The 22682-nt window shown below is 65.4% G+C and overlaps 5 protein-coding genes across 7 annotated transcripts in view; 3 read left to right on the forward strand and 2 right to left on the reverse strand.

Moving 5' to 3' along the window:
- Positions 1 to 22682, forward strand: part of ATP8B2 (ATPase phospholipid transporting 8B2) — a 103012-nt gene that overhangs the window by 9329 nt on the left and 71001 nt on the right. The gene's annotated exons all lie outside the window — the stretch shown is intronic.
- On the forward strand, positions 311 to 3777 carry IL6R (interleukin 6 receptor). Of its 2 annotated transcripts, none has more exons than XM_061375266.1 (10): positions 311 to 487; positions 1297 to 1530; positions 1612 to 1735; positions 1852 to 2036; positions 2119 to 2240; positions 2392 to 2536; positions 2619 to 2662; positions 2791 to 2869; positions 2961 to 3069; positions 3158 to 3777. In XM_061375266.1, the coding sequence occupies exons 1-10, from the start codon at positions 409 to 411 to the stop codon at positions 3345 to 3347; spliced, it is 1311 nt and encodes a 436-aa protein (XP_061231250.1). In that variant the 5' UTR covers positions 311 to 408; the 3' UTR covers positions 3348 to 3777. The 2 variants fall into 2 exon arrangements, with proteins under 2 accessions (XP_061231250.1, XP_061231249.1); XM_061375265.1 differs by having other exon boundaries at positions 317 to 487; positions 2119 to 2279.
- On the reverse strand, positions 4534 to 8234 carry SHE (Src homology 2 domain containing E). The gene is made up of 6 exons (XM_061375150.1): positions 7640 to 8234; positions 6778 to 6904; positions 6022 to 6330; positions 5405 to 5555; positions 5184 to 5303; positions 4534 to 4862 (listed from the first exon to the last, which is right to left on the reverse strand). Exons 1-6 carry the CDS (start codon positions 8021 to 8023, stop codon positions 4676 to 4678), a joined length of 1278 nt encoding a protein of 425 aa, XP_061231134.1. The 5' UTR covers positions 8024 to 8234; the 3' UTR covers positions 4534 to 4675.
- Positions 10475 to 18646, reverse strand: UBE2Q1 (ubiquitin conjugating enzyme E2 Q1). Of its 2 annotated transcripts, XM_061375326.1 has the most exons (14): positions 18243 to 18646; positions 17725 to 17829; positions 16848 to 16952; positions 16215 to 16265; positions 13925 to 14065; positions 13435 to 13519; positions 13016 to 13076; positions 12611 to 12625; positions 12434 to 12524; positions 12277 to 12335; positions 12029 to 12077; positions 11850 to 11945; positions 11696 to 11762; positions 10475 to 10894 (listed from the first exon to the last, which is right to left on the reverse strand). In XM_061375326.1, the coding sequence occupies exons 1-14, from the start codon at positions 18504 to 18506 to the stop codon at positions 10863 to 10865; spliced, it is 1221 nt and encodes a 406-aa protein (XP_061231310.1). In that variant the 5' UTR covers positions 18507 to 18646; the 3' UTR covers positions 10475 to 10862. The 2 variants fall into 2 exon arrangements, with proteins under 2 accessions (XP_061231310.1, XP_061231311.1); XM_061375327.1 differs by lacking the exon at positions 12611 to 12625 and having other exon boundaries at positions 18243 to 18596.
- Positions 19083 to 22293, forward strand: CHRNB2 (cholinergic receptor nicotinic beta 2 subunit). Its single transcript, XM_061375264.1, has 6 exons — positions 19083 to 19242; positions 19536 to 19681; positions 19774 to 19818; positions 20144 to 20253; positions 20361 to 21321; positions 22048 to 22293. Exons 1-6 carry the CDS (start codon positions 19200 to 19202, stop codon positions 22216 to 22218), a joined length of 1476 nt encoding a protein of 491 aa, XP_061231248.1. The 5' UTR covers positions 19083 to 19199; the 3' UTR covers positions 22219 to 22293.

Raw genomic sequence — 22682 nt, forward strand, 5'->3', positions numbered from 1 at the left:
GGAAGTTCGGGAGTTTCTTTGTGTCGGGGTGGGGGACGCGAGGATCGGGGAGTCTAATTTATTACACGTTTCTATAGTGCGGGATTGTATCAAAATCACGGGACTGCAGCGAGAAAAAATGAACCAAAACCCAGCGTTTTCTATATAAAAAACAACCGCAAAGTTGTGCGCAACCTCCGCTGTGTCCTGCGGGGGGGGGACGGGTACTGGAGGCGGCCGCAGGTGCGGGACACCGGGAGTACAGAGCGTGTTGGGGGGGGACGGGAGCTGCTTTCCCCCCCCTTCCCCCGGTGCTGGCCCCGCCCCGCCCGGGCGCACGTGCTGGAGCCGCCCCCGTTCCCCGTCCCGTCCCGTCCCGTCCCGGTTTCACAACCGCGGGCAGCGGCCGCACCGCGCGTGGCTCCGCCGATGTTCTGCTGCCCGCAGCCGCTCATCTTCTTCCTCCTCGCTGCCGCCGCCGCTCCCCGGCGGCCCTGCGGCCCCTTGGGTGAGTGCGACCGGGAGGGGGGCATGGAGCAGGCGGACACCGGCCCCCCACATCACCACCCCTCCGGCAGGGCTCCCCCCCACCGGTACCGGAGCCATGGGAGAGATCAGCACCGAGGGCTCGTACTGGGTGCTGGGGGGGTGTCCGGTACTGGGGGTGCTGGGTGGTGGGGGTGCTGGGTGCTGGAGGGTGCTGGCGGGTGCTGGGTGCTGGAGGGTGCTGGGTGCTGGAGGGTGCTGGGGGTGCTGGGTGCTGGCGGGTGCTGGGTGCTGGGGGCTGCTGGGTGCTGGTGGGTTCTGGAGGGTGCTGGGTGCTGGAGGGTGCTGGGGGTTGGTGGGTGCCGAGCGCGTTCCCGGCAGCAGGAACAGCAGCTCCGCGTTGGTTGTTGACCTTTGCAGAGGGAGCCGGGAGTGCTGCCCCGGGCGGCCTCCCCTGGACCCGGACCAGCCTGGGCCTCTGGCCTGGTGCCACCGGCAGCCTGGGCCGCTTTAACCCCCCCAGCGCCGGAACCCGGCATCCCCGGATCCCCCGGTCCCAGCCGTGGCTCTCCCGGTGCTCCTCTCCCAGCGCTGCCAGGCTGGGTCCCACCACCTGATGCTGGGGGGGGGGGTCCCGTGTGCCGGGGGGAAGTCCACATTGACCAGCTCGATGCGGAGTCGCTGACTCAGCAGGAGCTGCCGCTCGGAGCCTCCTGCAAATATTGACTCTGAGCAGTGGCGCACGGGGAGCAGGCGGGGGGGGGGGCACCCCAAGCACTGGGGACCCGCTGCGGTCTTGTCTCCATTGCCGGGACGTTCTCTCCCCCGCAGGGCTCTCCCAGGACACGGTGCTGGGCCGCCCCGGGGCCAACATCACGCTGAGGTGCTGGGACGAGGGTCCGGGGAACGTCACCGTGTCCTGGCGGGCGGAGGAGCGGGGCCGGAGCCAGCGGCTGCCCGCGGGGAACGCGCTGCCCCTGCACCGCCTGCGCCACGAGGACGCGGGCACCTACAGCTGCTTCGTGGGGAGCCACCGCCTGCGCTCGCTGCGGCTGCTGGTGCAAGGTGCGTCCTCGCCGGGGCACGAGCGGCCCTCGCAGCACCGCCCGGCGTGGGGGGGTCCCCAAGCGCCTCCCTGCTTTGCAGAGCCCCCCGAGACCCCCCGCGTCTCCTGCTACCGGCGGAGCCACGACCACGACGTGCTGTGCGAGTGGCCGCTGCGGGCAAAGCCGTCCCCGGGGACAAGGGCAATGCTCTGGGTGAAGCAGAGGTGAGGGAAGCCCAAGCACCTACACGGGACCCCACAGCACGGCAGCTTCCCCGGGGGCTCTGTCCCTGAGGCTGTCCCATGCGTGCCACAGCCCCGGCTGAGCCACCCGCCCGCAGGTTCACGGCTGAGAATGCCACGGAGCAGCGGTGCCGTTTCTTCTCCAAGGCACAGAAGTTTGTTTGCCGGGTGAAGGTGCCCCGCGGGACCGAGGACACCAAACCCTTCCTGGTGTCCACGTGCGTCAGCAATGGCGCTGGCAGCGCAGCCGGCGAGGACAAGATCATCACCCTCAATGGTGTCTGTGAGTGCTGCTCGCTTCTTGACGGGGTTGGGGGTGGCTGAGCAGCTCAGTGCCAGGACCTGATCCCCCTGTGCCCCAGCAGTGAGGCCCGATCCCCCCCTCAATGTGACGGTGACGGCTCTGGAGAAGGCACCGCAGCGGCTGCGGGTGAACTGGTCCTACCCCTTATCCTGGGATCACCGCTTCTACTGGCTCCGCTTCCAGGTCCGCTACCGCCCCGAGCCTGCCCTGACCTTCAGTGAGGTGAGACCCTGGCCCAGCTGCCCATGTCCATGTCCCCAGCCCCATGCTGCCCGTGTCCCCAGCCCCATGCTGCCCATGTCCCCAGCCCCGTGCTGCCCGTGTCCCCCCCCAGGTTGATCAAGTGACAACAACATGGCTAGACATCCATGACGCATGGCGGGGCCTGCGGCACGTGGTGCAGGTGCGAGCACAGGAGGAGTTTGGACACGGTGCATGGAGCGAGTGGAGCCAGGAGGCAGTGGGTGCCCCATGGACAGGTAGGAGGGGGGGACATGTGGCCCTGAGGCTGGGGGTTCAGTACAGGGTGTCCCTATCACAACCCCCCCCATCACTTTGCAGACCCCAAGGACCTTAACTCTGACATGGGATTCTTCAGCTCCCAGGTAGGGCTCAGCCCCAGGGGAACATGCCGCACTCTTATCTGGGTCTTGTGTCCCTGTGTGGAACAAAGGGACATTGGTGGGGGGGAGCTGCCCCATCCCAAAATGCCCCCCCTTGCCTTCTCTTGCAGTTCCCTATGGAGGATGGCACCTACGGGCTCACGCTGCCCCCCGAGCTCTTTGCGGAAGATGGTGCTGATGGCACTGGTGGTGAGGAGGAGGCCCTGGGGTGGCAGTGGGGTGGCCGTGACCCCCAGGTCCCTGATCCCCACAATGAGCCCATCCCCTCCTCTATGCCCAGGGCCCATCATGGAAGCCAGTGCCCGCTCCACAGCATCACCTTACGCCTTCCTGGTGGCCGGAGGGAGTCTAGTCCTGGGCATTGCCCTCTGCATTGGCATTGTGCTGAGGTGAGTGCCTGGGGGGGCACAACACGACTCGGGGCAGGGGGGCTCCACTTTACCCCCCACGACCTGGGCCCTCTGTTCCCTCCTGCAGGTGCCGGCAGCTCTGGCGGATGGGGGGGTGGCGGGGGGCGAAGCCAGAGGGGGAGGGGCAGCACGTGCTGGTACCCCTGGGCTCCCCCAGCCCCCCACTCAGTGACACCCCCCTGCTCTCCCCACCCTGCTCCCCAGCCCCTGGGGGGCTCCACGTCACCAGCCTGGACTACTTCTTCTCAGGGCAGTAGCTGGGCTCTGGATGAGCTGTTGGGCACTCGCAGGTTGGGCTGGGGGATCCCTGGTCCTGGGGGGTCCTGGGGCTTAGGATGTGGCCCTGGGAGCAGCGTGCCCCCCCCACTATCCAGAGATGTGAATGTGTCCCCAAGTCCCATGGCTGGGAGAGGAGATGGGGGGGGGGCAGATCCGCACCCTCTCTACAGAGACTGGCTGGGGGAGGGGCCAAGCTGTGTCCCAGGGGCAGCTCTGGGGCCGCAGCCAAGCTGGGGTGGCTGCACTGGAGCGTGGGAGCTGGGCTGGGCTGTGCCCACAGGGATGGGGCTGGGGGGCCCCTGGGGGGGGGCACCGGGAGGGCCTGGCTGGATCAGCCCCATCCCACGGGCCCCCCATGGTGGGGAAATGGGGCAAAACCTGTCTCAAATAAACGCCTTTGGTTTATAATGGAGCAGGTGCGTTGGGGGGGGTCACTGCAGCCAGGGGGGCTGAGGGGAGGTTGGGCTTTGTCCTCATCCCAGTCGAGGCCAAGCACCCCTCATCTATCCCCATAGGTCTTGCTGCGCACCCTAAAGAAGTGGCCATGTTGTGCCCCCCCCCCCATGCTACCAAGTGCCTCCCAGGCTGTGCTCACCCCATGCTGGGTTGTGCGAGGCCCCAGGGAGCTGCAGCTGCACCCAGGCAGGAAACCACAGTGCAAGGGGATGGGGACCGGGCACCCTGGGGACACAGTGTCCCCTCCCGCCAGCCCCACTCTATAAAAAGCCTGGCAGGATGCAGATGAGGGGGGGTGCCCAAAACCGCTGCCCCCCAAACCCCGTGTGGCTTCTGCTGGCACGAATGGGGCTGTTCCCAGCTTCCGCCCTACCAACAAGGCTGGTGCCTATTGCGGAGGGGTGAGGGGTCTGAGCCTGGGGCAGCCCTCCCAGCCCTGAAGCCCTGCTCCACAGCTGGGAGCCGGCCCCACGGGGGCCCAGCAGGGAGAGGGCTGGGTTCCTCTTTTCCCCCTCCAACAGCGCCCACAGGCAGGGCACTGCCCATCCTGGCCCTCTCGGGGCCCCCATCCCTGTGCCACATCACAGTCCCATCCCCATCCCCTGCCCGTTGCAGCCCCCCCCCCCCCCCGGCCACCCGCCTGCTCTCAGCCAACACGTTTATTTCACTGCTCCGTTACACGGCCCCGCCTAGCTGCGTGTCCCCCCCCCGGGTCGGCTCCAGTGCGGGGCAGGCAGGATTCGTCCTGGTGCGAGGGGAGCGCAGGCGGCCGGTGCCCGGCGGCAGCAGCGGGATGGGGCTGCGGGGTCCTTTGAGGACCCTGCCCCACGCCGCAGGGCATTAGTGAGTGCTAATGCAGCTTGCAGTGCACGGGGTGCAGCAGGGCCATGTGCTCGGCCCCCTTGAAGGGCAGCTTCTCGGTGGAATAGTAGTGCACGACCTCGGGGACGCTGGCGAAGACGCCGCTGGCCTGGCTGAGCGTGTACTTGTTGTCCTTGGTCTGGGCCACGATGATGTGGACGCAGCCCTGGCTGGTCCTGGGCGGCCGGTGCGGGGCGTCAGCGGTGCCGCCACCCCCCGGCGCCCGCCCGCCCCGCGGCCGCATCCACCCCTGTTTGTTCCCGTCCCGCTCCGATTGTTTCGGCTCCAGGGGCTCCGCTTCCTCAGGAAGGAAACGCCACCGGCGCTGCCGACAATGCTGGGGAAGGGGGGGGGGAACCGCCACCACCAACCCCCCAGTCCCCCTGCGGGTGCGGGAACTGGTCCGGCTGCTCCCACCCCATCACTGGGGCTCTGCTGCAGTGTCCCCCCCCCCACCAGGGACACACTCCCCCGTCCGGCTCCCCGCAGCCACTCACTTGAGTGCGATGGAGTATTTGCCGCTGCCAGTCTCGCTGGTGCGCACCAGGAACCCGGCCTCCCGGCACGCCTGCAGCCGGCTCTCGGCCTCTGCCCGTGTGATGGCCCCGTGGTACCAGCTGCGGGGGGACGCGGGGGACGCTGAGCAGAGTCCAAGCCACAGGGACCCCCCCCCTCCACCCCTTTCCGTTTCCTGCCCCGGCTCGGCCTCGCCACTCACGGCTGCTTCTCCAGCGCCAGCGCGGGGTCCACCCTCTCCCCTTCGCTGTGCTCGAGGCCTGTCGGCTTCAGCATCTTGGGGGTCCAGCTCTTCTGGCGAAGGTGCTGCCGCGGCGCCTCCTCCTTGGGCCGCTCTGAGCCCTCGAACTGGACTGAGGGGGGGATGACAACGAGAAAAGAGCTTTGGAAGGCGCTTCCCTGCCACCTCCATCCCCACCTCTGTCCCTGTCCCCAGCCAGTCCACCCCACCCTGAATGAGCAGAGACATCTCCAGCTACACCAGGATGCTCCAAGCCCCTGTGTCCAACCTGGCCTTGAGCACTGCCAGGGATGGGGCAGCCACAGCTTCTCTGGGCACCCTGTGCCAGTGCCTCAGCACCCTCACAGGGAAGAGCTTCTGCCTAAGAGCTCAGCTCAATCCCCCTCTTTTAGTGCAAAATCACCTCCCCTTGTCCTGTCACTACAGGCCCTACTAAAAAGTCTGTCCCCATCGCTGTCCTCATCCCCCTCCGCATCCTTGTCCCCATCCTCATCCCCCTCCGCATCCTTGTCCCCATCCTCATCCCCCTCCGCATCCTTGTCCCCGTCCTCATCCCCATCCCCATTCCCTTCCCCTACCTGACAGTGCTTTGACAATTTGCTCCTTCTTCCACTCCCAGGGCTGCTCGTACTCCCCCGCTGGGCGCTCATCGTTCTCGGGTAGGCGCCCATCCCCGGCCCTCTGCCTGCGCTCTGGGGTGCCCCCAGTCACCCCTTCCCCGGGCTCATAGGGAGTGTCGTAGAGCTGTGGCCCCTTCCCCACTGCCTCCTTGCCCCCCGGCCACTTGGCAGGCTCCAGCTTGCCCCCCCCTTCCCCGGGCTCGCCAGGCCCATCCAGCAGCAGGATGGCTTTGACCAAGGGGTCCTTGGAGCCCCGACGGCGGATTTCTGTGGGGAAGAGGGACTGTGCGTCAGGGAAGGGCTGAGACACCCACCACTGCCACCCCAGCGCCTGCCCTTGGGGAGGGACATGCACCCCATGGAAGGGATGCCCCACTGGGAGGTGCTGGAGGAGGACAGGGCCCATCCTCGTGGTATCTGGCCTTCTGTTACCACACACACACCGGTGGGGCCAGAAGGGGTCTATGGCAGCAGGATGCTACACCCCACACTGCAGCTCAGCCCCACGGGAGGCTCCACAGCCCCTGGTCCCCTGTTTCACCCCACTGCGCCGGGCTCTGCCAAATGGCCCCGGCTGCCCCACATGGAAAATAACCATCAGCATCAAAGCTTTTATTTCCAGCTTCCGGCCAAGTCAGTTCCTGTTGTTGTGGCTTAGCTGGGCAGGCGCCACGGCCGGGGGTCACTGCTTGGGGGGCACTGCACGGCACGTACCTGTGATCATCTGCTGCGCGTCATAGGGCTCCATGTACCCGTCGTTCTCACCCAGGCGCTCAGCATCCCGCTGCCCCTTGGTGCGCTTGGCATCATAGGGATCGGCGTAGTCCTCCAGGATGATGACCTGGGGACGGGATGGGCAGCACCAGCCATTGGGGGCTGCTGGGGATCCCCACCGGTGGTGGGGTGGGAGGGGATGGTGGGGATGGCACCGGTGCAGAGCCAGGCAGGATGGGGACAGGGACACCGGGGTCCCACAGGCAGGATGGGGACAGGGACACCAGGGTCCCACGGGCAGGATGGGGATAGGGACACCGGCGTCCCACGGGCAGGATGGGGACAGGGACACCGGGGTCCCACAGGCAGGATGGGGACAGGGACACCAGGGTCCCACGGGCAGGATGGGGATAGGGACACCGGCATCCCACGGGCAGGATGGGAGCTCCTCTGGGGTAGATGGAGCTGTGCCATAGCCCCAGGGGCACCTCTGAGAGGAGCAGCGCCCAGCCCTGTGCACCCCGGTAGTGGGGAGAAGTCTGGGGGGTGGGGCGGGCCTCGGGGACTCTTTTGGGTGACACCCGCACCCCCACCCCATCCCAGTGCTCGGGGGGGGTGGGGGGGTGGAAGGTCCGGCTTCCAGAGCAGCTTTATGTAAGCCTTTGTTTAAGAGCGCCGGGGCAGGGTGTGCTGGCACCCGAGGGGTCGGTTCTCCCCGCTGATGAAGGGCAAGCGGGATGAAGGGAGCTTTGAACGGGACTTGAAGGCAGCACGATGAAAGGCCGGGGTGAGCCGTGCTAATGAGCTGCTGCAGTCCACAGCGGTTAAAGCCGCCCCAGCACCCCCACATTTCCCTCCTTACCGTCTCTGTCTTGGGGGTCTTGCCCTTGTCCTGCTCGGGTGCGGGCGGGGGACCGGGGTACCCCTTCCCGTTCTTCTCATGGGCCTCCACCTTGATGAGGCGGTTGATGTAGGTGCCGCAGGGTTTGGGGGGTCCCTCCGGCGGCCCCCCCTCCACTCGGGAGTTCTTCCGCATCTTCCCGGTGGCGGCTTGGAGCAGCCCCTGCAGGTTGTCCCGTGACAGCCGCCCCCCGCCCTCCTTGCCCCCCCCCGGCCCGGCCCGGCAGCCCCCCAGCTCAGCGCCCGAGTTCTTGCGGCTCTTGCCGAGGCTGCCGCTGCCCGGCCGGGCCCGCTCCGAAACCGTCTTCAGGTTGGAGGGGAACTCCTTGAACCACTTGGCTGCCATGGGGCCGGCGCGGGGCAGGGCGCCGCGGCCCCCCCCCCGGGGCGCTCCGACACCCCACGGCCGCCCCACCGGCTCAGGGCCGGCTCAGCCGGGGGGCGCGGGGCAGCCCGGTTCCCCCCAGCCCTGGGAGCGGGACCCTCGGTGGCCTGGGGCCAGCCCGGGACTTGGGGGGATGCCGGCGCGGGGCCGGGGGGCTCCAGGCGGGACGTGCTGGGGGCTCTTCCGGGCGTGCGGGGGGGGTCCGGCCGGGGCAGCCCCGGGGGTCTCTGTCCCCTGAAAGGGGCCCGGGCGTCGCTGCGTGCTCCGGGGGGTCCGGCCGGGGCCCGTCTCGGGGGGCGGCGGGGATGCGGGTGCGGGTCAGGCCGGCCCTGGGGGCCCCATGCGGCGGCGGCAGCGGGACGGGACGGGACGGAGCCGAAGGGGGCGGTGGGGCCGGCGCTCCCCGCCCAGATCCGGAGGGGGCGGCCCCGGGGGACGGCGCGGCACCGGGCGGGCGGGCGGGTACCGGCCCCGGCAGCGGTGGGGACCCACGGTCAGATCCGCCCCGGGCCAGGGCCTCCGTCCGGCGGCTGCCGGGGGCTGGGGGGCGGCTGATGGGACAGGGGGGGCTTGACCCCGCAGCCGGGCCCCAACACGGACTAAGTGTGTGGAGCCCAGTGGAGAGACCCCACGGACCTTCCTGCATGGACCCTGCTGCCCACCCCCGGGTGAGGACCTCGGAGGCGGTGGGGGAGTGCTACTGACCCGTCTGCAACAGCCCAAGGGAAAGGAGCAGGTCGGGGGGTGCAGATAAAGGTGCTCCCCAGCCCCCAGGACGGGGCTGCCCTGGTTAGGGCAGGACACGGGCTCTTCCAGGGGCTGGGGAATGTCCCCAAGGAGCAGCCAGCTCCAACCCACGGCAGGGTCCTGCTGCTGTGAGCCCCTGGTAACTGGTGCCCGGCATCGTCCCCTTCCCCAGGGAGGCGCCGGCAGCACCGTAGGAGGCGGTGGCAGTTTCTTTCCTTTGGCCCATTTCAATCCCCCCCCTCACTGCCGGGGCCTCACCAACAGGACAGGCGCCGGCAGCACCGGCTCGGTGGCTCCGTGCCATCCGCTGGGAAGTCTCTCCCCACCCGCCTCCTCCGCAGCTCCGCTGGGAACGCTGCGGGAGCGTCTCTGGCAGCAGCGACAGATGGCACCTGGGTGCCCGCTTCCCCGAGCAGCGGAGAGGAGCCGGCGCGGTGCTGAGGCTGGAGCAGGATGGAGCCGGCGCTGGGGCGGGTGCGAACAGACGGCACGGGCAGACGCCGCCAGACGCCAGCTCGCGCGGTTCCTGCCGCGCTTCCAGCCCCGGCGCCCGCATCCGAGCGGGGAGCGGATGCGGGAGGACCTTGGAGAACCCCCCCGGGTCGTTCCGGCCTGGATGCGGGAGCTCGGGCCCTGGCGCCAGGCTCTGCAGGTGCAGCCCCCGCCTCACCCAGCAGCACCCCCAGAAGCCTTTGAAACCCGCATTAAACCCGCCCGACAGCAGGTTCCCGGTGCTCGCTGAGCTGCCCCGTGCCCCCAGCCCCAGGAGCAGCGCTGGGGAGAGCCCAAGGACCCTGCCCGGGGGTGCAGGAGCAGAAGCCGAAGCCGGGCAGAGCCGTTCAGGGTCACAAACCCTCCAGTCCCGCAGCAAAGGGCTTAAAAATAGCCTGAGGCAAGGCTGGAGCCGCTCCGGCAGCGAGCGCTGAGCAGCCCCCGGTAATCCCTCGCCTACAGCTTCAAGGCCGGGAGCAGGACCAGCAGCAGCTGCTGGAGCAGATAACGGGCGGCTTCTGAGGCCCTTTGATTTGGTCCTGGGTTTGATTCAAACACTGAATTAATGCTGATGGCCCCACATTGACACTGATGAGTCAGCTCTGCCTCCAGCTGAGGACACGGCCCCACACCCAAAGCTCCTTCTAGCAGCCTCAGGACAGAGCAGGGGGGATTCGTGCAAGGAGCAGGGACAGAAGCACCGGGGCAGGACTTGAGCAGCGCCTGCCCCCGGTACCACAGAGCTGAGCAGGTACAGACCCCCCCCCCCCCACCCCAGCCTAGCCCTTTGCTGCAGAGACAAGAGCAGCAAATCCCACTCCTCTTCAGGCAGCTACTCCAGGTACAAGGTGCTCAGGTAGGGCAGAGGGGCTACAGCTCCAGGCTTGCTCATTCTCCCACTGCTCGGCAAGACAAGACCATGGAGAAGGTCGGAGGGACACCTGCAAACCCCTCATCCACAGAATGCCTCAAGACCTTCCCCTCTCCACTTCCAGAGGACAAGCAAAGGGGACAGATGCCCTTCTCCCCTGGTGCCCAAAGGGTCGTCTTCTTCCAAGCCCGCTGTTGCAGCCCTTCCTGCATGGCTCGTGTGGCCACCACCCCGAGAGGCCGGCATGCTCCTGTGCCCCCTGGGCCAGGGGCAGAAGAAATGACAGGACTGAGACCAGGATATTCAAATTAACAAACTGTAACTTTTCTCCAAAGATACATTTTTCCATACACATCCATCATACACTGTAACAAAAAAAAAGCAGTGTACATGAAATAAGAAAATAAATTAAATCCAATAGCATAGGTAAGGAGGATGCTCGAGACCGGAGCAGAGTCGAAAGGTTCCAGCGATACAAGAGGCTCAGGAAGTTTGTCTTAAACAAGAATTGCTGCTAGCGAGGGTCCAGCAAGTGGTGTCGCTCAGTCCCAACTGCTTTAAACAGTTTCATTTAGAGTTTTTAAACAGCCATTATTGTCCTGCAACAGGCAGAGCTATTACGTCCCAGGAGAAAGCATAGAGATCCTAGTAGAGCATCCAGAAGATGAGGTTGGTTCTGCAGTATCCATGCTAGCCATCCTCCTTGGGCGGTGTGTACCAGCCTGAAAGGAGAGAGATCCATGAGGGACACTGGGAACAGGAGGGAATGCAAAGCTGGAAGCAGCAGCACGACCACACAGAGTCCTGCTGCCAAAGGGCTGCATGTCCCACAGTACCAGGAGGCTTCTTTCATCACCAGCACACAAACAGGGACCTGCTTTCTCCAGAGGATGGTGCAGCCACGTGCTCTGCGCTGCAGCACCTGCTCTTGATGGCTAGCACAGAACTACCTGGGAGAGAGCTTAAAGCTCCTCCTGCTCCAGCCCCTGCCATGGCAGGGACCCCTTCCACTGGAGCAGCTTGCTCCAAGCCCTGTGTCCAACCTGGCCTCGAGCACTGCCAGGGATGGGGCAGCCACAGCTTCTCTGGGCACCCTGTGCCAGCGCCTCAGCACCCTCACAGGGAAGAGCTTCTGCCTAAGAGCTCAGCTCAGTCTCCCCTCGGGCAGGTTCAAGCCATTCCCCTTGCCCTGTCCCTACAGGCCCTTGTCCCAAGCCCCTCTCCAGGTTTCCTGTAGCCCCTTTAGGCACTGGAGCTGCTCCGAGGTCTCCCCAGAGCACAGCAGAGGGGCAGGATCCCCTCCATGACCTGCTGCTCCCACTTAGGGGGTGCTCCCCGCACAAGGGGGAGGTTCTGGGCTCAAGTGCACATTCTGTTGGGTCATGGGGAGCTCCTGATCGACCAACAGCCCAAATGACCTCACTCCAGGTGACCTCTGTGCTTGGGGCAATGGCTCATGCGGCTGCTCAGCCGAGGGGAGCCTGGCTTAGCAGGAAGCGCATGCTCCATCCCTCAGCCCTTACCATTCTTCTCATGGATCTGAACCAGGGACTTGTAGGACTGCTGGGCTCTGGTCAGGCTGTACTGATTCTGCAAGGGAAGCCAGGGTGCCCATCAGTGTGGCTCCACACTGCTCCCAGCCATGCCTCAAGCCCCCTTGCACCGAGCAAGCCCTACCTTATTGGCTCCAAACTGCACTCGTGCCTTCCCTTTCACCAGGGTCGCACTGATCTGCATGATCACCGACTCGATGGAGTAGGCGCTGCTCCAGCCCTGACAGACAGAGCAGAGCAGAGCACAGTGAGGGCAGCTCCAGGCAGCAGCAGGAACACAAAGCACAGCCCAGAGGTACCCACCTGCTTCGTAAGTAGCTCCATGCAGATGGCACCACCACCCAGGACATACCTTGGGGGAGGAACGAGGCAAAGTCAGGGCAGAGACAGACACAAAACTGTTTCCTCAGATGGAGAAACACACAAAAGGGAAAGCCCCATCTCTGCCTCCCCAAGAATCACTGCCAGCTTGTGCCAGGGAGACTGTGGGGCTGTCAGCACTGAAAGCTGCTGCAGGAGCAGCGCTGTAAGCTCGTGGAGCAGGTACTTACCCCCCTGACAGCACTGGGGACACGACCCTTACGAAGGGTGGATCGAAAGGAAAGTTATCCTGGAACAGAGGGAAGCAAAAAGCAAAGGCATGAAGGAACATTGCCTGAGGACCCGCTGAGGCAGCAGCAGCTCAAGGAGGGGAGGCACAGGCCTTACTTTAAAGGAGAAGTTGAGGAGGATGAAATCTGCTCCTTCTTTCTCTTTGAGGATCTGGAGATCATTGTGCAAAGCGCTGTCCTCATCAACCCTGGCAAGGAGGAGGCCAGAGGCTCAGGCAGGGCCGTGCACTCGGCTCCACCGCACTCACTGCCACCGGCCCCGGCACTACTGTACCTGGATGGTCTCACCCTGGGGGCAGTGACAGCACGGGCTGTCAGCATTGTGCTCCTGGCTTGCAGAGAAGACCATCAACCCTTTGTGCATGCTGCCAGCTTAAATATAAAGCCTGCCTGGCCCAAGCAAAGGCAGCACTGGTGTCTGGAGGGTGTGAGAGCTCGGGGTTTTGTCTGATGAACCTCTTCCAGGACTCTAGGAACAGCAGACAGACTTGCAGAGCCCTCAGATCATCTCCCCTTTCTCTGGAGATGTTCCTTCCTTTGGGATGTGTGGACAGCAAACGAGCTGCCCAAGAGAGAGCCTAACCCAAGGTGCTCCCCTGCCCTGCTCACTTCCCCTCTGGCTCACAGGGATGCTTTGGTCCCACACCACAGTTGCAAGATCCCAACCAATGGCACCTACTTCAGGAGTTTGACGTTCCAATCGTACAGGCTGTCGTTCACTAGTTCAACTGCATAGTATCCTGCAGGGCAGAGAAGGGCTGTCACTGCGGGGGACACCTCACAGCGGGCCCAGCCACCACCCAGCTTTCCAAATCCTTTGAACTGCAGCACACCCTCAGCCTGGCAGAGCCCCCCCCCAAAAGCAGCACTTATCCAGAAGGACATTCCTGAGGGCAGCACTTTTCCTATGGCTGCTCCTTCCCAAGTCCTTGGGCATAGGAAAGCCGTGGGAGCACCATCCCCCTCAGGGCTAATCCTCCCAGCACTGATGAGGCTGTTCTGCTCCCTCGCAGAGGCACTGAAGCAGCTCTGAGGCCCTTGGGATGCCCTGGGGAGTGAGGAGGGAGCAGCCCCAGCCTGGGCCCCCTTGGCACTTACCGCCCTTGAAACTTGGTGATCGGTAAATATCCCTGAGCTCCTTCATCAGCCGGTCGGTGGCCTGCACAGACCCAGACACTGCACCCTGCGGGGGACACTGCACTGTTACACTGCCAGCACCACGGCTGCTGCTCGGTCCAGCCTCAAACCCAGACCTCCCACTGTCCCCATGTCTTTCCCTTTCCCCCTACAGCAACTCCTCCTGCCCCACAGATGCCACCCCAGGCAGCAGGAACCTCTCAACTGCATGAGAAGCTCAGCCCAGGATCACAACCCTCAACCCACCAGTGCCCTCCATGGCGCTGAGCGAGGTGCAGGGAGCAGAGGGGAACCCCAGAGCTCCCTGCAGGAGCACCAATGGCTCAGAGGCACCCGAGACCCACAGTTACTCCCCTGTCGAGGCCCAGCCTGTGCAGCAGCCCCTGCTGTACCCGGGGCCGGGGCCAGGGCCAGACCCCAGTCCGCCCGCCCGCCTGCGCGGGACACGTACATTTAAGTAATCTTGCCTCTGATTCTTTTTGATTTTCTCTAGGATGGCCAAGTTCTCCTTCCCAATGCCTTCATCCTCCATCTTCTTCCCATCTGCCGGTTCTTCCTCTTTCATCTCATAGTGGTCCAAGTCCTCAGAATCCTGGGAAGGGGAAAGGGGAGTTAGGAGGAGACTCTAACTTGTCTTTGCTCCTCCCTGCAGGCAAAGGCTGCCCTGCACCAGGAAGGATTCCCAGTGACTCTCCCTCTCAGGAAGTCCCAAGCCCTGATCCGAGGCACAAAGAGGATGGAAGACACAAGGCTGGGGATTGCTCAGTGATGAGGGCTCAGGCACCAGGCTCCTGCTGCCCAGCAGAGCAGCACACGTCCCCTTCCCACACTGACCTGGGCTCACACAGCTCTGCTCTTCCCTGGATGCCTCCAGGTGGATTCTTCCCTGCCAAGCCTCAGGCCTGTTTACAAGTAGTCCCCAATGTGACAAATGCTCCCCAGGAAGCTCCACGCAAGCACAATGTGCCTGCACCTCAGCTCTATGCCTCTGGACACTGCCTTGTGCTGCTTGCCCTTCACAAGCAAAACCCCAGCACCAGCAGCACAAAGGGAGCACCCCACCTTCCCATTGAGTGGGGCAGGGCTCCCCCCTCACAAAGAGGTGATGGCTCACAGCAGGGAGGCTCTGCAGAGCAGCTCAGCTCTCCAGTGGGCAGCACTCCCAGTGACCTCCCCAAGCCCAGCAGAGACTCTGCCCATCAACCCCTTCAGTTACCGCGGTTGGAAGGGACCCCTGGAGCTCATCCAGTCCAAAGGCAGGGCCACAACCACCCCCGGGCAGCCTGGGCCACGGCTCTGCCACCCTCCTGTCTTGGTGACACTTGGTGTGTGTTAGTTTCTGGCCCTCGCTCCTCATCCTGTCACTGGGCACCACTGGAAAGAGTCTGGCCCCATCCTGCTGGTACCACCCTTGAGATACTGATCTGCATTGGTGGGATCCCCTTCCAGACTGCTCTTCTTCGACTGACCAGGCCCAGCTCCTGCAGTCTCTTCTCACCACAGAGATGCTCCAGACCCCTGAGCATCCCTGTGCCCTTCACTGGACCCTCTCCAGCTCCACCCCACCACTCCTCAGGCCCACATGTGCAAGACCCCAGCTGTGTCACGGCAACCAGGAGGCACTGCAGGATCTCTCCCCGTGCACCGTGGCAGTACACAGAGATCCCTACCTGAAGCTGCCAGCAAAGAGCCGTGGGTACACACAGCTCCAACAGTGGTGTTAAATCCTCTGGACGAGGCTTGACTTGAGCCTCTCCAGGCCTGGTGCTGCTATTATGGAGGAGCAGCAGTTTCAAAAGGGCCTGGGACATTTCTAGAGCATCACACAGGAAAACAGATCCTGCCACAAAATCCCTCGAGTGGATTAACCTGCACAAAGCATCTTGCAGCAGGGCCTGGCTCTGCTGCTCTGCTCTGCTCTGTTCCCCCAGCACAGCCCAACAAAGCCAAACCTCTGGTCCAAACCACGGTGCACAGTGGCAGCAGAAAGCAGGAGAGGGAAGCACTCAGCTCCTGAGGGTTCCTCTCCCAGCCCACAGGAACATGAGCACAAATCCCAGATTGGGAGATGCTGGTACCAGTTTCTGTGAGGACCCTGGCAAAAGCTGGCCTTGATTTAGCACCCCAGGGACAATGGGAAGCCCCCAGGGCCCCCTCGGTGTGGGGCTGCCCCAGGTCCTGCAGGGCCCCTCAGTGCCAGGAGCAGTGTGAGCCAGCACTAAACATCACCATGGAGACTGGAGATGATTCCACCCACTTGTAGAGCTCTAAACCACAAACCAAACAACCCGAGGCTGTGGGTTCCGCAGGAGGATATTCACAGCCTGCAGTGAGCTCTGGCTGCCTCTGCTGCTCCTGCCAATGAGCTTGGTGCACGCTCAGCCCAGCCCTCCTCATCCTCACCGTGGGAGTCCCATGCTCAAGCTCAAGCTCAAGTGTGCTCTCCCTGCTGCCAGTGCCAGCCCGGAAATGCCCCCGCTGCGCTGCACTGCGGAGGACCCTGCAGGCTCCAGAGCACAGCAGCACAAGCAGAGAAGCTGCCCGAGGGGCTCCTGCTCAGCTGGGCTGCTGCCAGCCCCGGGGTGTGAACACACGGTCCCATCCACGGATCAGGACCAGCAATGTGCTGAGCCCAAGCTCCAGCCCTTGGGGCTCTTCCCAGGCATAAGCCCCGTGCCCCGCACTTTGCTGCAGACAGCACCCTGTGCTCAGCTCTCCCACGGACACCACGGGGCCCTTACCTCCGGCATCTCTTCGTCTTCCTCCTCAGAGGACACCTCCTCCTGTGTGCTCTGCAGGGACAAAGGGCCAGAGATGAAGACAGGACCGGGGCAATGGGTTTAAAGTGAAATAGGGGAAGTTCAGGTTGGGTGTAAGGCAGAAGCTCTTCCCTGTGGGGGTGCTGAGGAGCTAGCACAGGGTGCCCAGAGAAGCTGTAAATGCTCCATCCCTGGCAGTGTTCAAGGCCAGGCTGGACGAGGCCTTGGGTGACACGGTCTAGTGTGAGGTGTCCCTGCCCATGGCAGGGGGTTGGAACTGGATGATCTTAAGGTCCTTTCCAACCCAAACCATTCTGTGATTCTGTGACTGCTCTGTCAGGTTCCTGTGGCAACACTCCTGTATTCCCAGGCTCTCCCAAGGCAAGGTGACAGGCCATTTACACACAGAACCATATTAAAAGCAGACTGAAGCCAAGAGCCTTCCCAGGAAGCTGTGCATGAGCAGTTAAGCAGCTCCAAGGACCAGCAGAGCAGGTTAGCATCTCCCAAGACAGGGATCCAGCACAAGGAGAGGATATCAACCCCTCACCTGTCCCATTCCTCCTCCAGGGCTCGAAAGCAGGCTCCAGAGAGCTCCCGTTCTAAGGCACTGACCTGTTCTGCTGGCAGAGGCTGGTCCAGCATCTCCACATCGGGATGTTGGGGGAGGTTGTAGAGTTTGCACAGGTCAGAGATGATTCGCTTCAGGTGCTGCAGAAGCTGTCCAGAGAGCAGACAAGAGTCAAGAGAAGTGCAGAGGCCCCCACCCCAAGCCCTTGGTGCTGCAATGCCCTCCCTCACAAACAAGGGAACAAAGGCCCAGAGGCTGCCCTCCTTCAAGCTGGGGAATCAGGCCCCATCATCCAAATCAAGAGCTGCTCATCCCAAAGTTAGAATCACAGAATGGTCTGGGTTGGAAAGGAGCTTAAGATCATCCAGCTCCAAACCCCTGCCAGGGGCAGGGACACCCTGCACTAAACTGCATCACCTAAGTCTCTGTCCAACCTGGCCTTGAACATCGCCTGGGATGGAGCATTCACAGCTTCCTTCGGGAAACCCATTCCAGCGCCTCAGCACCTTCACAGGGAAGAGCTTCTTCCTTATCTCTAACCTGAACTTCCCCTGTTTCAGTTTGAACCCACCCCCTCTTGTCCTGTCGCTACAGTCCCTAATGAAGGTCCGTCTCCAGCATCCTTATAGCCCCCTTCAGACACTGGAAGACGCTCTGAGGTCTCCACGCAGCTTCTCTTCTCCAGGCTGAACAGCCCCAGTGTTCTCAGCCTAGCTCCATACAGGAGGTGCTCCAGCCCCTGAGCATCCCTGTGGCCTCCTCTGGCCTTGCTCCAACAACTCCGTGTCCTTTTTATGCTTTTAACCAGACCTGCACCCAGTGCTGCCGGTGGGCTCTCACCAGAGCAGAGGGGACGGGCAGCTCCTGAAGACCCATGCAGCTGGGCTCTACCCTCCCCTCAGCCCCGCAGCAGCCCCTCACCAGCGTGTCTCCTCTCCTGACTTCCACCAGCCTCTCCAGGATAGCGGCCAGGCTCGGATCGTCTGACTCCACAGACCAGATCGGGGGCACGGCTGGGTAAGACTCCTGGAGACGAGGAGAAAGTGGTGCTCGAGCTGCTGCAACTGCCCCCCTGCCACCGCCACAGCCGGCGGGGCACAGAGCAGCAACGCCAGGGCGCTGCAGCCCCACATCCCTCACACAGCCCCCAGGGATCGGGCTGTGGGTGCCTGCAGCCTCCCTCCCCCGAACAGGACCCAAAGCCCTGCTCTGGCCCCAGGTCTCTGCTGCAGCTGCAGCTGCAGCCCCAGCCCGGGGAGCAGCGGGAGGCGGGGATGCTCCGGTGCTGGGGACCTGCATCGAAACCAGGACCCCCCCCCCGGTATCCCCGCTGCAGGGGAAGCACCAGGCGTGCCTGCCGCGGCACCCGGAGTCCGCACCCACCCAGCCCAGGCGGGGCCGAGCCCCGGGGGCTGCGGGGAGACCCTGCCGGGCCTCACCGTGATGTTGCAGTGGATGCGGACGGGCCCCGGCGGCGGCTCCCGGGCCGCGGAGCCCCCGGCGCGGTCCGCGGTGCCCGGCACGAACTCGCAGCTGATCTCGTCGGGGCAGGCGCTGCCGATGCGGAACCGCTCGTGGCCGCGGTGGAAGATGGACTCGAGCAGCCGCAGCTCCCGCCTCAGGAGCCGCCCGGCGGGGGCCGCGCTCCCCCCCCCCGCCGCCGCCTGCGCCCCCGCCGCCTCCTCCGGCCCCGCCCGCTGCATCTTCCCATGGAGGGACCCGCTCCGCCGCCGCCGCCGCCGCCGCAGCCCCCGCAGCCGCCGCAAGATGGCGGCGGGACGGCCCCGCTCGCCGGAAGCGCCCCCTCCCGCCGCTAACGGAAGGGGCGAGGCCGCAACCGCCGGAAGCCTCAGCACACCGGGCGGAACGCCGCCCGGCCGGAAGTGACGCGAGGAGGCGCTGCAGAGCAGGAGGGGGCGGGTCCAGTCCCGGTAGCCACGCCCCACATGTGACCACGCCCCTCACGCTGGCCACGCCCCTGCGTTGGGAGTTGAGGGGGGGGTACAACCGGCCGGGGGGGGGGAACCGAGGGGGCTCCTGAGGTGCGGGGGTCCCGGGGTGGCCCCAACACCCGCTCCCGTGTGTGGGGCGCTTCGGCTCTACCGGCAGCTCTGCCCCCCCCCCCCCGCCCCGCTGGGGCTGCAGGAGCCGCCGTGCCGCCCGCTCCCGGTGAACCCGCGGCGGAGGCGGGGATGGCCACGGGCCGGTGACGGCGGCGGTGACGGCGGCTGAGCGCGGGGCGGCCCCGGCGCAGCTCCCGGCACCGCCTCCCGCCCGGGGCCGCCCCGCCCGGGCCGCCGCCGCCGCCGGCTCCAGCACCGCGGAGAGCGCGGGCAGCACCGGGGACAGCGCCCGCGCACCGGCAGCGGCACCGGCAGCGGCATCGGGCCGCCCCCATGGCGCTGCTCCGCGTCCTTTGCCTCCTCGCCGCCCTCAAACGTAAGTGCCGGGGTTCGGGGGGGCGGGAACCGGCACCGGCACTGGCGCGGAGGGGACTGCACCAACTCCCTATTGCACAGACCCGTCCGGTACCGACCACGCACGGTCTTGGTGTGGACCCGGTACCGGCTCCCTCCTGCTGCCCCGCCCCGCCCGAGGCTCCAGGCCCGGTCCGGCCCCGAAAGGCTCCGCAGCCCCCAGGGGTCCCCATTCCCCTTCGTTGCCCCGAGAGCCTCAGCCCGGAGCCGGGAGAGACCCCCCCCCCCCGTGCTCAGCCTCCCCCCCTCCCGCAGGGGGCCTGGGCACGGACACGGAGGAGCGGCTGGTGGAGTATCTGCTGGACCCGGCCCGGTACAACAAGCTGATCCGGCCGGCGACCAACGGCTCCGAGCTGGTGACCGTGCAGCTGATGGTGTCACTGGCGCAGCTCATCAGCGTGGTGAGCTGCTGGGGCTCAGCTCCCCGTCCCCCCGTGCCCCTTCCTCCCCCCCAGCACCCAGCATCACCGCTCCTCCATTGCTCTCCCCACAGCACGAGCGGGAGCAGATCATGACCACCAACGTTTGGCTGACCCAGGTGGGAGCTCTGGACCCTGCGCCGGGACCCCCCATTCACCCTGCCCCAGAACCCCAACTTCACCCTGCCCAGGACCCCCCATTCACTCTACCTTGGGACCTCCCTGCCCTGAGCCCCCTCATACCCTCCTGGGAGGGACCCCAGTGCCCACCCTGTAATGGGACACCCCCTCTTCCACCCTGCCCTGAAACCCTCCTGCCCCGGGACCCCCCTATACACCCTGGGTGGGACCCCAATGCCCACCCTGTGCTGGGACCTCCTGCTGCACCCTGCTCTGGCCCCCATGGGTGGGACCCCCTGGCCGGGCTGAGCCTGTGGCTCGCAGGAGTGGGAGGATTACCGCCTCACCTGGAAACCGGAGGACTTTGACAACATGAAGAAGGTTCGTCTGCCCTCCAAGCACATCTGGCTGCCCGACGTGGTGCTCTACAACAAGTAAGGGGCTTGTTTCTGGGGTGCCCCAACCCATCTGGGGCTCAGGGGGGGATTCTGTGGCACCGGTGGGGCAGGGAGAGGGCTGACAGCGAATCCCTTTGCACCAGTGCCGACGGCATGTACGAGGTGTCCTTCTACTCCAACGCTGTGATCTCCTACGACGGCAGCATCTTCTGGCTGCCGCCGGCCATCTACAAGAGCGCGTGCAAGATCGAGGTGAAGCACTTCCCCTTCGACCAGCAGAACTGCACCATGAAGTTCCGCTCCTGGACCTACGACCGCACGGAGATCGACCTGGTGCTGAAGAGCGAGGTGGCCAGCCTGGATGACTTCACACCCAGTGGCGAGTGGGACATCGTGGCACTGCCAGGCCGGCGCAATGAGAACCCCGAAGACTCCACCTACGTGGACATCACCTACGACTTCATCATCCGGCGCAAGCCGCTCTTCTACACCATCAACCTCATCATCCCCTGCATCCTCATCACCTCCTTGGCCATCCTGGTCTTCTACCTCCCGTCCGACTGTGGCGAGAAGATGACGCTCTGCATCTCCGTCCTGCTCGCCCTCACCGTCTTCCTGCTGCTCATCTCCAAGATTGTGCCTCCCACCTCCCTGGACGTGCCGCTGGTGGGCAAGTACCTCATGTTCACCATGGTGCTGGTGACCTTCTCCATCGTCACCAGTGTCTGCGTCCTCAATGTGCACCACCGCTCGCCCACCACGCACACGATGCCCCCCTGGGTCCGCACCCTCTTCCTCCGCAAGCTCCCAGCTCTGCTCTTCATGAAGCAGCCGCGCCAGAACTGCGCCCGCCAGCGCCTGCGCCAACGCCGTCACACGCAGGAGCGCGCCGGCACCACCACCGCCACCCTGTTCCTGCGGGCTGGCGCCCGGGCCTGCACCTGCTACGCCAACCCCGGTGCCACCAAGGCCGACAGGCTCAATGGGTACCGGGAGCGGCAGGGGCAGGCGCCGGCGCCCAGCTGCGCCTGCGGGCTGGAGGAGGCTGTGGACGGCGTGCGCTTCATTGCTGACCACATGCGCAGCGAGGATGATGACCAGAGCGTGAGTTGTGGCCAGCAGGGCTGGGGGGGCGGGCAGGGAGGGGGGGGGCAAGCAGGGCTGGGCGGGGCAGGCGGGGCTGGGGGTGTGGGCAGGGGTGGGGGGCAGGGCTGGGGGGGAGGGCAGGGGTGGGGGGCAGGCAGGGCTGGGGGGGCGGGCAGGGGTGGGGGGCAGGCAGGGGTGGGGAGGGCGGGCAGGGCTGGGGGGGTGGGCAGGGCAGGGGGGCAGGCAGGGGTGGGGGGGCAGGGGTGGGGGGAAGGCAGGGGTGGGGGGAGGGCTGGGGTGAGGGGGCGGGCAGGGCTGGGGGGAGCAGGCAAGGGTGGGGGGGCAGGGCTGGGGGGGGCAGCGCTGGGGGGAGCAGGCAGGGGTGGGGGGGGCCGGCAGGGGTGGAGGGGCAGGGCTGGGGGTTCAGGGCTGGGGGTGCACAGCTCGCACTGGTGCAGGGCTGCATCGCAGGAAGCGCTGTGCGGGTGCACTGAGGGGGGCTCTGCCTGGCCCGGGCCCCCCTCGCTGCTGCAGCCGCATCCTGGAGCTGCTCCCGCACGGCCGGGCCCTGCGCGGCACCGCGGGCGGGGGCTCAGGGCAGGGGAACGCGGCCCCCCCAAGGCCGGCTCAGTACGGGTCCGGCGGGGGCTGGGCCCGGGAGCTGCGGCGCTGATGGAGCCGGTGCGAGGCTCGGTCTGAGCTCCCGGTCCCCGGCCTGAGCCGGCCCCCTGCGGCCCCGCGCAGGTGAGTGAGGACTGGAAGTACGTGGCCATGGTCATCGACCGCCTCTTCTTGTGGATCTTCGTCTTTGTCTGCGTCTTCGGCACCGTGGGCATGTTCCTGCAGCCCCTCTTCCAGAACTACGCCACCAACTCCCTGCTCCAGGCTGGCCAGGGCACCCCCACCTCCAAATAGCGCCAGGAGGGTGGTCCCGGGCGAGAGCTGGGCTCCACGCAGCCGCTGCAGACCAATAAATGCTCACAGAGGACAGGGCTGGGTCCATTCAGCGTCACTGCATCCTGCGGGAAGGAAGGAGCAGGATGCGGTGAGGGCCTGGGCGCCTCCAGCTGCCCACGGCCAAGGTGAGAGGTGCCTGGGAGGAACTGGTTCTGGAACAGCAGAACTGCAGTTGCTGAGGGAGGGAGCACAGAAACAGGCTCCCTCCCACATCATCCGTCTCCTGTCAATGCAGTCATGCGGGCATGGGGCTGCCAGAGCCCTGTGTCACCCCCAGGGCTGCCCAGAGCTGGGCACTGGGGCACGGGGAGGAGGATGGAGCATGGACCAGGCAGGAGGATGCTTGGGTTTAGGTCCAAGCTGCAGGCAGGGCCAGGGGCTGCCCCACGCTCCAGCATCCATTCCTTGCTGCACTCCAGGGT

This window comes from Neopsephotus bourkii, unplaced genomic scaffold (genome assembly GCF_033783945.1).
Source record: "Neopsephotus bourkii isolate Nb327-2 ecotype Australia unplaced genomic scaffold, CSIRO-AGI_Nbou_v1 NB_1660, whole genome shotgun sequence".
NCBI classification, from domain to species: Eukaryota; Metazoa; Chordata; class Aves; order Psittaciformes; family Psittacidae; genus Neopsephotus; species Neopsephotus bourkii.

Coding starts and splice junctions, on each gene's coding strand:
- IL6R (XM_061375265.1), top strand. CDS start 409: ATGTTCTGCTGCCCGCAGCCGCTCATCTTCTTCCTCCTCGCTGCCGCC. Junction 2,663..2,790: donor TGGGATTCTTCAGCTCCCAG/GTAGGGCTCAGC, acceptor CTTCTCTTGCAG/TTCCCTATGGAGGATGGCAC. Junction 3,070..3,157: donor TGCATTGGCATTGTGCTGAG/GTGAGTGCCTGG, acceptor TCCCTCCTGCAG/GTGCCGGCAGCTCTGGCGGA.
- SHE (XM_061375150.1), bottom strand. CDS start 8,023: ATGGCAGCCAAGTGGTTCAAGGAGTTCCCCTCCAACCTGAAGACGGTT. Junction 6,331..6,777: donor CGCGCAGCAGATGATCACAG/GTACGTGCCGTG, acceptor TCTTCCCCACAG/AAATCCGCCGTCGGGGCTCC. Junction 4,863..5,183: donor AAATACTCCATCGCACTCAA/GTGAGTGGCTGC, acceptor CCGGCCGCCCAG/GACCAGCCAGGGCTGCGTCC.
- UBE2Q1 (XM_061375326.1), bottom strand. CDS start 18,506: ATGCAGCGGGCGGGGCCGGAGGAGGCGGCGGGGGCGCAGGCGGCGGCG. Junction 17,830..18,242: donor GCATCCACTGCAACATCACG/GTGAGGCCCGGC, acceptor CCTCGTCTCCAG/GAGTCTTACCCAGCCGTGCC. Junction 13,520..13,924: donor AGAGGCAAGATTACTTAAAT/GTACGTGTCCCG, acceptor TGTCCCCCGCAG/GGTGCAGTGTCTGGGTCTGT.
- CHRNB2 (XM_061375264.1), top strand. CDS start 19,200: ATGGCGCTGCTCCGCGTCCTTTGCCTCCTCGCCGCCCTCAAAC. Junction 19,243..19,535: donor CCTCCTCGCCGCCCTCAAAC/GTAAGTGCCGGG, acceptor CCCCTCCCGCAG/GGGGCCTGGGCACGGACACG. Junction 20,254..20,360: donor GACGTGGTGCTCTACAACAA/GTAAGGGGCTTG, acceptor CCTTTGCACCAG/TGCCGACGGCATGTACGAGG.